The 15,634-nt window shown below is 34.5% G+C and overlaps 2 protein-coding genes and 1 long non-coding RNA gene across 4 annotated transcripts; 2 read left to right on the forward strand and 1 right to left on the reverse strand.

Annotated features, from left to right (window-relative positions):
* Positions 1-3,701: 3,701 nt before the first annotated feature.
* LOC129307390 (uncharacterized) lies at positions 3,702-7,361 on the forward strand. 2 transcript variants are annotated; one of them, XM_054948331.1, is made up of 3 exons: positions 3,702-4,404; positions 6,784-6,857; positions 6,964-7,361. In XM_054948331.1, the coding sequence occupies exons 1-3, from the start codon at positions 3,830-3,832 to the stop codon at positions 6,981-6,983; spliced, it is 669 nt and encodes a 222-aa protein (XP_054804306.1). In that variant the 5' UTR covers positions 3,702-3,829; the 3' UTR covers positions 6,984-7,361. The 2 variants fall into 2 exon arrangements, with proteins under 2 accessions (XP_054804306.1, XP_054804307.1); XM_054948332.1 differs by lacking the exons at positions 6,784-6,857; positions 6,964-7,361 and adding an exon at positions 6,091-6,391 and having other exon boundaries at positions 3,705-4,404.
* A 1,338-nt stretch (positions 7,362-8,699) lies between these two features.
* Positions 8,700-9,597, reverse strand: LOC129307391 (uncharacterized). Its single transcript, XR_008592354.1, has 3 exons — positions 9,522-9,597; positions 9,248-9,382; positions 8,700-9,132 (listed from the first exon to the last, which is right to left on the reverse strand). It is a non-coding gene; the product is annotated as an uncharacterized LOC129307391 (long non-coding RNA).
* Positions 9,598-14,116: 4,519 nt separating this feature from the next.
* On the forward strand, positions 14,117-14,789 carry LOC129306846 (probable histone H2B.3). Its single transcript, XM_054947608.1, has one exon. The coding sequence runs from the start codon at positions 14,209-14,211 to the stop codon at positions 14,626-14,628; it is 420 nt and encodes a 139-aa protein (XP_054803583.1). The 5' UTR covers positions 14,117-14,208; the 3' UTR covers positions 14,629-14,789.
* The last annotated feature ends 845 nt before the right edge of the window (positions 14,790-15,634 follow it).

Here is a 15,634-nt window from a genome sequence, read left to right on the forward strand (position 1 = left end):
CTCTTTCAACGGGTGAGGAATAACCCATATACTACCATGGGAAAAGTCACATGTGGGCCCATGAAAGGACATGTGCCAACACCGCATTCGCTAGCGAAGGGGCTGGGAGCCGTGCTGTTACATAAAAAGGCCTTTTTATGTAACAGCACGGCTGGGCCTTTTTATGTAACAGCACGGCTCCCAGCCCCTTACGCTGGCGAATGCTTTCCCCATAATAGTACATGAGTTATTCCTTATCCCACCAAAGAGGTTTTTTGAAACCTTTTCAGGGATTGAGCCCTCAACCTCTCCTACTTTAGTAAAGCTATGGCCAACCCTTGTACCATTCAGTCACCTTGACTCAATGGTACCAGATTTAGCCTCAACTTTCTTAAGGTGGTAAAGGTTGGAAGTTCGAGTCTAAGAAGGCTCTAAAAGACCTCTTTGATAGGGTGAGGAACAACACAAATACCACCTTAGGGAAAGCTGGGCCCGTTGCGTGAGTGGTCAAGGTTTCAATTTAAAAGACTCTCGATGGGGTGGGGGGAGAACTGTTACATAAAAGGCCTTTTATGTAACAGCACAGGCCCGAGCCCCTTACGCTAGCGAATGTGGTGCTGGCACGTGTCTCCTCACAGCCCACTTGCAACTTTTTTCATGGTAGTACATGGGTTATTCCTCATTTCATTAAAGAGGTCTTTTGAAATTTTCTCAGGGATCGAACCCCCAACCTCTCCTACCTTAAGGAAGTTATGGCCAATCCTGATATCATTAAGTTTGGTGGGGTAAGGAATAACCCATGTACTACTATGGAGAAAGTCACAAGTGGGCCCGTGAGGAGACACATGCCAACACCGTATTCGCTAGCGTAAGGGGCCGGAGGCCATGCTGTTACAAAGAATGTCTAACCTATCAAACTTTTAGAGAACTTCTAACATTACCATGTGGAGTACAAAGTGCATTTACACTAATACTAGAGCTTAATTATTCTAAGTTGAGGGATTTGTTATTAGGTGTTGGGTAGACCTTTTCCCATGCCACAGCTTTTAGAAAAGCATTGTATAAATATAGCATTACCCATAAGTTTTCATATAAATATAAGAACAATAGTACAAAGAAGATAAGAGTGATATGTGACATTAAAGGTTGCCCTTGGAAGATCGCACCGTGTGAAGATGCTTAAAAATAAAAACACATTATACACAAGACAGTTTGATGGTTATCTGTAGGACAAGTTCAAGTCTAACATTATTTATTGTAATTGAAGATGTGAGGTCTTATATAGACAAGCATCCTAATAGCATCAGAAAAGAGTTGCAAACAGAATATGGTGTTAATCTGACATATTGACAAGCATACAGAGCTAAAGGGAAGGCATTGAAAGATATCCATTATAGACCCTACCAATCTTATATGTTAATTCTATAGATTTGTAACTAGTAAAAACAAACCCAAAAACAGTTGCTAAGTAGGTGGTAGCTGATAGTAACAGGTTTGAGTCATTCTTTATAGCTTATGGCTGTTGTATAGAGGAGTTCATGCATGGTGCAAGACACATACTATACATAGATGATAGTCATCTAAGTGATCATTATAAGGGAACTTTGTTATCAGCATCTGTGTATGATGCTAATAATAAGTTGTTTCCTCTTGCTTATGTCATTTTGAAAGGGGAGACACTTAAAAATTGGACATGGTGAAAGAAATAATAGGTTCAATGCAACTAACAATAGTTTCAAATCGACACAATGCCATAATAGGTATTGTTCAAGCTATATTCGGAGGCAAGTAACATGCATTTTGTTATCATCAAATTAAGAAGAATTTTAGTACAAAATTTTTAAAATTAATAAATGTAAGAGAAGGACTAGTGGGCAGAGCAAGAATGATGCATTAAAATTATTTAATGGCATCGCATGTGCAAGGCTTAAGCATGACTTTAATGAAGCAATGAAAAACATGAGAAATTTCAGTCCATAATTGGTTTAATGGCTTGAAAATTATGGGGACATTGATAGGTAGTCTTTATTGAAGTTTCTATATAAAAGATGATACAATATAACTACAAATCTTGCAGAGTTATTTAATTCATGAATGGTCATTGAGAGAAGGCATGGTGTTTCACAATTGATTCATGAGTATAGAGAAATGGTAGCTCACAAGATGCATGCATCTAAAATAGGTCTCTCTATTTAGAGAAATGGTATTAGTCCAAAGATTGAGGCAAAACTAAGAGACCATATAGCTAAAGCTAAACAAATGTCTATAGAACATTATGGAAGAAGTAAGGTTTTTGTACATATTGTATATCGAGACTTACATGTTGATCTTGGCTTATGTAAATACATCTATACAATATGGCAAATGTTAGGGATTCTGTATCCACACGCTTGCTTTGCTATCAAGCTAATACATGGTAATGTGTATAATTATGTTAAAAATTGTTACAAAATCACTATAAAAGATAAGATATATTGTTCTAGCATGATTCTTGTTGTTACAATAGACATGCCACATCCAAATGACTACAACATTCTAAATATTAGGGGCCAAATCTTCCTCCTACCATTAATGATCAATTGTCCTCTTGGGAGGTCATGAATAGAAGGGAGTAATAATTTCAAAACGAGAAGACTTATCACTGTTCATCATGCCATCAACCAGGTCATACACGTAAGACCTGTAGGAATCCTAATTCAAGCTAGGATATGATGTGGATATAATATCTTTTTTGTATATATTTTGTGAGTTTAGCCGGCTTTCATCTTGTATAGTTTGTAAGGATGACTAATGTTTTTTTGGATTGTGAATATGAAATAGCTTAAACATTTTATGCATGGAAGAAGATTCAACTCTTCATATATTTTTATCAAAAGGGTTGTAGGATATTTTGATGCAAGTTATAGGTCATGTATATTGGATAGTCTATCAAGGTTATATAACTGACAACAAAACCTTAGATAATTGTGATTTTTTAAGGTTTTTTTGTCATTTAAATTAATAAAAGTTGTTATTTATTGAGTTAGAGTGATAATTTATTTTTGCTGATTTAGTCAATTTGGTATGGTACTAATAAATTACAATTTCTTATGGCATTTTTGCAGATTTAAGAAGAAATATTGTGAATATAACACTAAAAGTTGTGAATGGCAACTGATATTTGTAACACTTAATGCATATTAAGATTTTAACAACAACATATTCATGATTAATAATAATATATTTAAACTTTTAACAAATAAAATGCATGAAATTTTAAACCTTTTGATTTGTAATTGTCCCTGTCGATTAATAAGTAATATTAATAAAATAATAAGGGTCGTTTAAAAATTAATAACATACTATTATGTTATAACATAAAAATAGTTATAAATTTGATTTATTACTTTTATTTTTTACATTTGCTATATATAATTAAATGGCTTGGTGGTCAAGGGAGGGACCACCTAAATCAATTATTATTGAATAGAAATGTCATTAGCATTAAAGCTTAGGTGACCGGCCACCAAATACCACCGGTGGAAGGGGCACCGGCGATAGTGAAGATGGTTTTTTCTCCCTTTTTAGAGCAATTTGATCTTTTAATCTAATAAATTAATATCAGTAAGAAACTGTAATGTAATTTTTAAAATCAACCGATTCTTGATTAGTATAAATTTGGTTAAGTAACCATTGGCCGCTATTTTCCCTGTATATTATATAAAGCCCCAAGCGGCAAACCCTCGTCCCCATTCCCTCGCAGTGACTGTGATAGTGTGAGGTCCAGAGGCCGCTGTTTCTTAAACCCTTAAAAAAACTTGGCCCCCATCTTTGGTCTCGGATACTCGAGTCAGAACCCGCATCAAACACCATGAGTTCCTTCCCCAACACCGCCAACTTTGACAACCTTCTACTGCAATCTTTGATGGGCAGGCTTCAGCTACGCCCTTCAAACAATCCCTTGCTCTCTCAATCCTTTGAGGACCTTCTTTTTGACGCTACCAATAACCTATCCGATGACGATGAGAATGACGAGAACAAATCCCAGCTCGCCAAGGAAGAATCCAAGCTCGAGAAGGAGATCATACGGGTGATTCTCTCTGGGAAGACTGATTCGCTCAAGCCCAACTCGGGCCAGGCCATTACAATCGGCGAGCACCACATCTGCGTCGGGTTTCACGAGGAAAAGGGTTCGGATTATCGAGTGTGGGAGTGGCACGGCCACATAATGTTGTTCGATGAAGAAAACGGCTACACGCCGGAGTATATATATGGGAATTACTTCGAGAGGTTGCTGGCAAGAGCAGGGAGTGGTGTTGAGGAAGCAGACGACAAGGAGGAGAAGGAAGAGAAAGTGGGGAATTTGGGGCTAAGGGAATTAATTGACGGCGGAGATTCGAGCGGCGGTCGTATTCTGCATCGAAACATGAACGTTGGTTCTCCAAGGTCTGTTTTGAATCCCTTTTCTTATCATTGCCAAAATATAAACGTAGTACGATAGTGCTTGTCAATTTGTTTCTTTTGTTAGAAAATCTGTTTCTTTTTTAGCTTTTAAATCTATAAGATTAAGGTTTCGTTGCCTAGACTCTGTTACCATAGAGTGGAGTATGTATGACTAAAGTTGATCATTCTGGTGATCTAGTTTTACACCTTAAGGTTCTATTTGATGGCTGAAACTATCAGGGCAGATGCCTTGTCTCAGTCTCAAGAAGCGTTATCGTCCCTGTTAAAATCAGTTGGTTCCTGTGTTTATGATATTTGATAGCTCAAACATGTGGTGGAAGAAAGTACCTCGATCTGGATTCTGGAGCTATACATAGCAGTCCTATGTGCTTATATCTGGTTGCTAGTTGCTTTCAGGATGAGTTTGTTTGTGAATTGTTTTATTTAGGTCCAATGGCTCCATTTACAGATCATGTAAAGTCTAAACCAAGGTAAATATTATCTTGGCATGTTATTAATTTTTTTGCTGATGAAACAACTCAAATTATTTATCAAGCTACTGGGTTTTAAATCCACTCAAAGAATACCTTTTGGATCTCCTGGCCTTGTCAAGTATTACTTGGTGGAAGGTTATATCACTTATTGCTGATTTTGTAGTAAATGGAATGTTAAGTTTCAACAGTCAACCAAGATTTGAGTTCCTCTTCACTTTTCGTTGCAAATGGTAGTTGTTAGCTGCTGCTATTTCAGTGCAGATTATTATTTTTTGTAAACATAAGAAAAGGTGCAATGGCTGGTGAATAATAAAACATAACAAATTAACAAGGAATTCTGAATTCTTTAACATTAATGCTTTCAATTTAAAATGTGATAGAATTATAGATAGTTAGATGCTGATGAAAGCTTAGCATGAGTGTGCCTTCTACTTTGGCACTGTATGATTCATGTTTTGACTTGGATTCATTGAAAGAGAGTTTTACAGGAACGCCCCCATTAATGAATGACCTGCTTTAGCATCTTACTGTTTACTTGGTGGGAACTTACCTTGGAGTAAAAAATGAGTGCTTAGAGCTACGTGCCTAATGTTGACTTCAAATGAAAACAAACTTTGACCCACACTTCAGATCGTCTAAATTCATTCAGATGATTACATTGTATGTAGACAGAAGCGTGTAGCTGTCTGCCTAATCCAGCTGTCTGCATATGCAATGTGTCTATGTTCCCTCCTGAAAACACATTAAAATGCATTGTTTTGGAATGGTCATCTGGTTTGAAATTACAATATTGTTCTCCTCTTTCTCTCAAATGCTGGATTATGTCACAATGTTGGAAGAATCTTGGCAACTTCCTGGATGGTAAACCACTGAGTTGAGAATGTGCTTCTCTTGACAGCTTGTTTTACACAACCAATAGGTTTTCAGTCCTTTGCGTACGTTGCTACTTGCTGTCATATGTTAATTTGAGCATTCTTTAGGAACAGGTAATGAGGACGTGTGGCACAAGTCCTCTGTGCTTCAACATCATTTTAAATGATGCTGCAGTGGAGTAGCCTCTTGCTATTCTTCGTATCCAGTGTTCTTCACTGTCTTCAGTCTATTTTCTTGGATGGTGTGCATATCTGCAACTGAATTTAATATCTTATGCATCCGTGTTTGATTTCTCTTACGGTTTCCCTGCTAAAATTGACAGGTATTAGGTAAGAATATCTTTATGATTGCATGCAGAGGCTGTAGCCAGCATCTCCCTCTTCTGTGAAGCGAAGATTAGAAATTATGGTCTATTGATTTTCTTCGTGTATTACAGAGCAAGTCCCAGATTTAAGCGCATGTCTGTCTATAGTGAAGCTTCAAAATAGGCTGGATATATAGGAAGCATGTAAAAGCATTAATTTTTCTTCTGAAATAGTTTTTGATCAGTTGATCAATAACCAGCAATTTGTCGATTTCCCTTTTCAATCCAATTCTAGCTGTTCTGACCGGTTGCACCTGGATGCCTGATCTGTTCGAACCCGGAGTTTCGTGGGCGGGGATTTTTTATGCCCTTATGCTACCATATTCCAGAAAGGGAGCAGCTATTGCTCTGTGTTTTGAGTTTCATTTTTCAAATGCCTCTGTATTTGTATGATTAATTTCCAGCGTGGCGATTTGTTGCTTGGGGAACTTAAGCGTAACACTGCATCATATGGCTACTTAAAGAAATAAATTTGGAAAGTTCACAAAATTAGTGTTGACACCCCGACACATGTGCCGAACCTTGTAGATAATACGAGTGTCCGGTACTGCTGAGGGAGTGAAGGTGAAACCATGTAAAAGTAGTTGAATACTTGAACCCAAGCGTGGAACTATTAGTCACAGGAGCTAACGCTGAATTCTTTGATCTTAGGCACCTCTTCCATATACTTAAACACGCAAAATTCATCTTACGATATCCATCTCCTGCAGCCAAAACCCAGGAAGGTAATAAAAAGGTTTCCTTCCACGTTACAAGAAATATGCGGATTATTGTTAACTGGAACTACGAAGTGAAACTGATAAGCTGAATTTGTGCGTTCCCCTAACACAGGTTATAGAACAGAGAAATAACGCTCTGTAGCTGGCTATTTTATCTGGGACTCTGGAACACCAAACAAGGGATGTATCAGTTTTTGGCTCCTTCACTCAATAATAGGAGGAGGAGGAGGAGGATTCAGCGTTCCTCGACATATTTAACGGGGTAGAACAAAGTTACTGCATTGCTGGTATTCAGTCATAATAATATCGTACCAAAACATGCATATATCTTCCCGGATTGGACAGGAGTTTAGGAAAGAGACAAAATCACACAATGTACCCGTTTCCCTAGAAAACCGGTTCAAGCTTGAGTCAAGATTTTTTTCGTTTCCTTTGGATCAAGATCTCTCAAAGGATTGAGAGCTTCTCTAACTGTCTGAGCTTCTGGGGACTTTCCTGACTCCAAAACAGTTACTTTGTCATCTACATGGCGCAAATAAAAATGGAAAAAAATAATAATAAAGTTCGAATACTTGTTAAATCAACGTGCTTTAGAGGCCAATTACATTGTCCTGTTAAAATGAGAAAGATGTGATTGGTTATGGCATGCAATTTGAGCGAGAGAAGCTAATGAAGTCTGTGAGTGAGTAAAACTAAACTAGTATAAACTGCTATCCATGGAGGAAGGTTTAATTTTTCAACTGTTGTATGGATAAAATATCGACCACTGATGAAATGGGAAGACACCTATCCAAACTCCAGAACCTGATGGCGGCAGTGCAAGTCAGAAATTTCAGTACTCAAGTTCAACAAATCCGTTGACAAAATATACAATTTAGGAGCAGCGCATAAAGAGGAAGAAACTATTCTGCTTTATAAGATCTGTAAGAAAAATATACAAGTTCAACAAAGCAGTCTCTCCACCGTCTTCAATATGATGCTTAGTTGCTCACCATCGAAAACTATGGTAGTGCGGCTCAGTAATTGTCTGAAAGATTTTACACTGCACACTATAATCTTCTAATGAATCCTATAGAAAAGTTGAGAGCATTTTGCAAGATTTCAAAATTTATCTAGCATGTCTTCCACATTGCATTATCAGCTTTCAACTCATGATATATTATCGCTCCCAAAAACTTACAGTCACTATTAACGACCAGCCATCACCATATCAAATACCTAGGACAAGTCTGAACACACCACGAACTCAAAGAAAACCAAAACACAATTAAACCACCCATAAACATCAATCTAGTTCTTATTTAAGATCCGTGAAGCTGAAGCAGATTCTGGAATGCCTAATTCAAACAAGTAAAATGCTTTCTAACATTTTCAACTAGATTCCCTCTTATGATGTATATCTCAACCCAAGAGATCTCTAAACCAGACTCTCAAATACATAGAGAGAAATGGTTCGATGGGAGCAAGAACTACTATTGTAAATTGAAATCCATTTACAATTAGTGTTCTGCCATTCACTTACTACTCAATATTAATTGGTCTACTAATAGGGTTTGATTTAATATAAGGGACTAATCCTTTACAATATAACGAATTAAGGTTCGAATTCCTGTTTGAAAAGGTATTCACATTTAATATTCGATTATGACTATATCTTAAGTAAGATTGTCTTTAATAGGAGGACACTTGTATGCAATTAAAATAAAAAAAATTGATTGGTATGAGATTATCAGCAAAAGAACATTTGTCTCAAGTTGTTTAAATTTCCTCATGTCCGTGTCTCTCTAACTTCATTCCTCTCTTCTTTGTGGCTTATAGTGTAGTGGGGTATGTCCAATATTCCAATATTTTGAAGTACGAAGTAAAAACTCCCATCGATATAACTGCCTGATCAGTTCTTTAAAGTAGAATCAATAGGTTAAGCGGTATGTGGAATGGAGGAAGAAGAAAGCCTTCTCATTGGATGAACAAGATGCTTTCCCTTGATGGAACCACATAAATTCTGGAGTCATATATTTAGCAGTAAAAATTTAAGTTATTTGTTTTTCTCAAGATATTGGCTCAGCAAATAATCCATAGCCAGCAGCAGGAAAACTCAAAAGGCCATAATATAGGATTTGAAAAGTCAATAATGAGTAGCTAAAGCAAGAGCAGCGAAAGATAATGGAAGGGAAATTTTTCACACGGAGGCCGGTTTTGATCATGAAGAACTCCGTAGAGGCTCCAATCAAAGCTGACAAGACACCAATCCTCAAGTACCAATCCAGAAACTTCATTTCAGCTGCATGTAACAGGAATTGTGTCAGAATTACTACATTATTTTTTAAACTGTGGCGGGCTTTCGAAATGATGCATGATGAATTAATTGAATTGAAGTATAACAGAGCCATATAAACCTGAAATTAACTTATAGTGACATGATTAGGTGATAGATCTGGTATTTTCCCAATTGATACCTAGTTGAGGATATAGATGAAGGCCATTAGTCAATTTTCCAGCAGCAAACTCTACCGAGGCTTTGTTGCTATATCCTAACAGAGCAAAACTAACTAGCTAAATAACAAAACCTGATAAGATTTGCAGCTTACACATACTGCAAGAGTTTGTAAATGGGCAATAAAGAACTAAGGATCAATATAGAGAAACAAGCAATAGGACGTAGAGGATTACGGTTCCCTGAATCCAGCGTCCCGATGAACTACACATTCGCCCGCCGGAGTCACTGCTACTGTACTCTTTATTCCCCGCTACTTACTGTACTAACTACTAACTTTTAAATTCATTTCATTTCTATCGACTGCTTTTTTAACGTTCTGATGGATTTTTTTTTTTTTTTTTTTTGCAGTTTACTTATTTTCCTCTTCCTTCCGTTTTTCCTCCTTCGCCCTGCGCTGCTGACTGCATCTATAGATTATTGTTATTTTTTTTTTTTTGACCTCAACATATATAGATCATTATTAATATCAATACCATCCTTTCAGAGTTATTAAATTTACAGCCTCGAGTGTTGGCCAAAAGTGTACAATCTCGAATAATGTCGAATGTCAGAGGAAAAATATGATTTAACTTTGGGGTCGCAAATTTTAAAAAATGTTTTCGTGTACGAAAATATAATGTCAAAGTACAAACGGGACGCATCTTTTTATGTCATGACATTTAATAGCAATTGAAGTTAACATTGAACTTTTTAAAAATCATTCAGTCAGTGAGAAATTAAAAACAATTTAAGTAAAATTCAAAATATTTTATTAGTAAAAACAAGTAGAAAATGCCATATGTGATGCACAAGATTATAAAGAAATTCTTCTTCTTTTTAATTTATCTTTAGACATTATGTAAGTGGGTATCTTTATGAGAAGTTTTGATTTAATAAAACGTGACTCTCATATTGTATTCAATGAATAATCTATTTTTAGTAGGCCACAACACTTGTTTTTTTTGGGGCAAATTCTACACATCTTAAATTGCATAAAATATTATTATAAGAGTTGAATGAAAAATAATAAAATAGATTTTTGTATTTGCTACTTGAGTCTTGGGATATCTTCTCTAGAATAATAAGAGCACATGCATTAAAATAAAAAATTTAGATGCCTTCATGTAATAAGCTAAAGTAATTAGAGAAAGAAAAGAAATGAAAGCCAGTCATGTGAAATTGAAAAAATAATAAATCTCATTCTTGTGTCTCTCTCTTTTTAATTCAAACAAAACATAATTTAAAAAGTCTTAATTATTCTTAAAAAAAAGAAAAATTGATTAATAAGTCATATCCACTCCATTAAAAAATATAAAATATTTTAATTAAATTTTACCTTTCAATAAAGTAATTAACCGTATTCAAATTAATATCATCTTTTTATATTTACCCTTATTTAACATTTCACTTAAAAATAAATATAAATCAATTAATTTATTTATTTGTGGCACATTTAAAAAAACACTTTAATTACATCTGGAACGAAAGGAGTAAAATTAAACGATGATTTGAGTCCAGAAAAGCATAATTGGTGAAGTTGTTGATTATCATTAAATATATATTCTCCAGTCCCATTGCTTTATCATCACCTTGTGTATTACTATTCAATTCTAACATAACCACCATGCCTGTGAAAGGCAAAGTTACAATTATCCAACTCCATGAAATAGAGTTGATAAGCCTGGTATGTTAATAATCTCCAAACAATAACTAAACAAAATATGAGCAGGTCGCCATAAATTTATAACATAATAACAATCCTTGATCAATCTACTAAGGTCAAATTCAATTATTCTACTACTACACAAATGATAAAAAAGAAGATGAGATTTATGTGAAAGGGAATCAATTACTAAATGCAAAATTATTAATATATGTATAAAGTGTAGCCATTTATGAGAAACTAATATGAAATAAATCAATAGAGCTTGTAAAATATAAAGTTAAAAGTGAGGTCAAACGCTCATCCATTGTGTCTACATATTTTTATACCATAAAACAGACTAAAAAAAATTCATAAAAAACAAACATATGCTGCGTTTTTTTTTTAAAGGACCACAGGCTGTGCTATAAATATTTTAGATAACAACTTGTTGGATTTTACAATTTACTACTTTTGCACATGTAAGAAATATAAACATCTTATTTTATTTATGAACTTACTATATAAATTTTATTAAGTGTTTATGGTCATGCTCATATATGATTTAATTTTTTAAACAAAGCAGAAAAATATTATAAACATCAAAAATATAAAAAATTGTATTTTCTTTTAAAAAAATCATTGTTAAGATTTATTATCCACATGCCAAGTGTGTGACAAGTTGTTTTTTTTTTAATAACTTGTTATTTTTTTACCAATGGGATTTGAATATAATGAAATGCACTAGTCCCTTACAAAATAATAAATTAATATTTGAATCCTCATTGTGAGGGGCACTTACATTTATTGCCCTACCATATCTCAAATATGATTGCTTCTAATATAAATATTTTAATGATCAATAAAAAAAACTTGTAATTTTTTTTTACAAATTTTTTAATTTTGTGCATACTAAAAATATAAACACTTTATTTTATTTATGAACTTATTACCTGTGAAAAAAACTCAAAGATAATTTAAAAACGACATGAATAAAAAATATATTAATATGATATAAAAATAATTTTTTAATATTAGTAGTCTCGTTTAAGCATGCTTTAATTTTTTTAACAAAATAAAAATAATAACCACAACAAAAACACATGGTAGCAAAATAGTTGAGAAAAAACCGTGAGCAAATTTTTACAGAAAAAATGTTGGTGAGTCCTATAATTACTGTTAATTCTACGGTTCATCAAAGAGTGTTTTTTATTTTATATTTTACTATATATAAGATAAGATATAAATATAAAAAGTTAAATGATCTAATGATCTGCCTTCGGATTTTTTTCCCTCAATCGACAAGAATCTGGAGAATGAGATCATTCATCTGATCATCTCTTTTTGTTTTCCTTTTCTTAAATGAGGTTCATTCACTTCTTATTATTATTATTATTTAAATATAAAGAATAAGTTATGCTGGCAATAAAAAATATCTCTCATGCAATATTGAGAGCAAAGGGTAAACATCTTCTCATTAAATTGTTATAGAAAAAAATATAATCATTAATTTTTATAGTTTTATTAAATTTTGCTTTTAGTCCATATATTCTTTACAGTGTTTTCAACTAAATTATAAAGACAAACATTACCCAATATTATTAAAATTATAAAGATTAAAAATACTAAAAAAAATTATAAAAACTAAAAACAATCTGCGATAAAATTATAAAGATTTGACTATGTTTTCCATCCATGCTAGGGATGGGGTTTGAACTTTTATTCATTTATCATTGATTTTTTAAATGAAGTCAGATGAATATATTGGCTAAAAAGCGTACTAAGCAGTCTTACAATTCAAGAGAAAATAAAAAAACAATTGCAGAGAAAATGATCAATTGGTCATTGCAACTGTTGCTTCTTAATCAAAAGCAAATTAAAGTAACCAAGGAGTTGAAGAATATCATGAGCAAAGCAGTCAACTTTTTCCTTTGGAGGCTTGAAGCTTCCCTTGTGAGCAAAAATGGTAATGTGACTCATACTGTGAGGGTAGGGACTACCCATAAAATTGTAAATCCAATAAAGAATTGCTCTTAAGGATGCAAGCTCAAAGGTATGAGGATTCTTGTGATAAGCTTTTTGATTTTGCTCAGCTCATTACCATTATAAAGAACTTGAGCTGCACACGTAGAAATACTATTCTTTTTTAACTTTGTGATCTAATAGTCCATTCATCTCTAAAAGCTTGTGGTGATTTGGCAATGAAATTGATCAAATTCTCCTTTGAGTTGGATGTCACCAACAAGGACGATGCAGGCTTCCATTGGCAGGCATTCTTGATGAAGCTTAATTGTCCTTGAAATTCTTGGATGACTTGAGATGGAGAAAAATTGAAAGCTCCATGAAGAGCTTGATTTCTTGCAAACCAAATTAAGTGGAGGGGAAGAAAGATTCCTTCTAGCTCTTGAACCTTATTATCACTGTATAATGCTTTTTAATGTGGAGATAATATAGTCAACTTGATTAAACTTATAGATAGTTTGAAGATAGATTGAGCATAATCCATATCAAAAGGCATCGATGAAAGGGCAAATACATAAAATATGCTATAAGGACTCATCACAATCACAACCAAAAACACACTGAATAGATGTCAGTACACGATTCTTATGAAGTATGTCATTAGTAGAAATAGCTTCGTGAATAAATTTTCACATAAAGAGTAAAGTCTTGTAAGGAAGATTTAATTTTTAAAAGAAAAATCAAATATTGGCATCATGATAAGTAGTAGCTGCATTAAAGGATGTGAAAAGATTCTTGTATCCCTCGTTGACACTTGACAGAATAGGAGCCATTCATTCAGACCAATTTGTTCAATGAGTCAAGAAAAGAGAGAGGAATATGAGGAATTTGATAAGCAATCTCACTGATCATTGACAAAAGCGTAAAACTTCCACATCTTATTGGGCCGAAATAGTTAGCTTTTGAAAACGGAAGGGGTATTTTGAAACGGGCCGCATTTTCGGATTTGCAATCGCAAGCATCGGCCTCTGAAGAGAGCGTGAAATCTAAACCGTCAATTACTATTCTAATCAACGATGACAAAACTCACATGCCATCGATCCGTGTCAAGCCTTACTGTCTAATTAGAATTCAGCTCTTATCCCTATATATGTAGACCCCCTCCAATCTCTCTACGTTGCCTATTTTGCTTTACCGCTTATTCCTTCTCTCGACGCAACAAGCCAAATTTCTTCACTGACGCCCTTTTGGAGTTCTTCTCTTCCCCAACCTGATCCATGGCTCCTGCGAAGGCCGAGAAGAAGCCCGCTGAGAAGAAGCCGGCCGAGAAGGCACCAACTTCGGCGGAAAAGAAGCCCAAGGCCGAGAAGAAGATCTCAAAGGAGGGAGGTGACAAAAAGAAAAAGAAGATCAAGAAGAGCACTGAGACCTACAAGATTTATATTTTCAAGGTCTTGAAGCAGGTCCATCCTGATATCGGTATCTCTAGCAAGGCTATGGGAATCATGAATAGTTTCATCAACGATATATTCGAGAAGCTCGCTCAGGAGGCATCACGATTGGCCAGGTATAACAAGAAGCCTACCATTACGTCCCGGGAAATTCAGACGGCTGTGCGACTAGTGCTGCCTGGAGAACTGGCTAAGCACGCTGTTTCTGAGGGTACCAAGGCGGTCACCAAATTTACTAGCTCTTAGTTCTGTAATTGGACCGTGTTTTAATTTGTTGATTCTGTGTTTGAGATCTAGGGTTACCTATGAAATCATTTGAATTAGATATCATTCTCTAATTTAGGGTTATAAAATCGTTGTTCTGAACAGTTCTTAATGAAAATTAGAATAGTCATTTTTCTCTTGAATGAGTATGTTTCCTTTTCTCGGCGTTGTATCCAATTATGTTGGCTCCTCGGTCTCATCGGGGGATCTATTTTATCGGTAATCCAATCGCTGTAATCTTTTCTAATGGCGAATAGAATTGGTCAATCTTTCGGCCTCTTCCTATTTATGAGAAATCCTTCGTACCTGGTTCATTGAGAGTCATGCGTAATCTATTACTGAGCTGTGCGTTAGCTTAAATTGATGACTGATTATCTGTAGGATTTCTCTTCACATTGTGAGATTAGATTCTGAACTGAAGTGCAAACTAGAATAGGAAATTTTGATTCCAGTTAATATTTATGACTTGACTCTAGTAGGCCATTGATTCGGGGCAATATTGTTATTTTGGTTCCATTCATTCCGACGGTCCCTTCTGGCTTCTTGTGAATCGATAATATAATATTGACCCCTTAATAAATAGCAAGCGTCATCGTATCGTGCTTCCTTTTTTCTTTCGTCCGTCGTCTTTATAAATAATTTCTACCAATTTGTATAAAATTTTAAATGCATCCTTATATAATAAATTTAAAAAATGTCATGTTTTTTTTATAAATGATAATTTGAAAACTGTTTTTTAAATATTACTTAAAAAGCTGTATTATAATTTATAAATGTAATTAAATAGACTTTTAAAAAAATGTTTTATGAATGAAACTGGAGGGTACATTTTATTTCATAAGCTCAGGAAAAATTAAGAACAAGTGAATGGGAAAACGCTTTCTTTTTCCCTTGATGGTTGTTGCAGCCAAGAATTTTGATGCCAGCTTTAGAAATCAAATAAAATCGTGATTCGCTGTTGTTATTATTTGTTGAATGTAAATTGGAT

Source organism: Prosopis cineraria, unplaced genomic scaffold (genome assembly GCF_029017545.1).
Source record: "Prosopis cineraria cultivar Desert tree isolate PC_DT_omini unplaced genomic scaffold, ASM2901754v1 PC3, whole genome shotgun sequence".
Lineage (NCBI taxonomy): Eukaryota > Viridiplantae > Streptophyta > Magnoliopsida > Fabales > Fabaceae > Prosopis > Prosopis cineraria.

Coding starts and splice junctions, on each gene's coding strand:
- LOC129307390 (XM_054948331.1), top strand. CDS start 3,830: ATGAGTTCCTTCCCCAACACCGCCAACTTTGACAACCTTCTACTGCAA. Junction 4,405..6,783: donor ATGAACGTTGGTTCTCCAAG/GTCTGTTTTGAA, acceptor CTTTGATCTTAG/GCACCTCTTCCATATACTTA. Junction 6,858..6,963: donor TGCAGCCAAAACCCAGGAAG/GTAATAAAAAGG, acceptor CCCCTAACACAG/GTTATAGAACAGAGAAATAA.
- LOC129306846 (XM_054947608.1), top strand. CDS start 14,209: ATGGCTCCTGCGAAGGCCGAGAAGAAGCCCGCTGAGAAGAAGCCGGCC.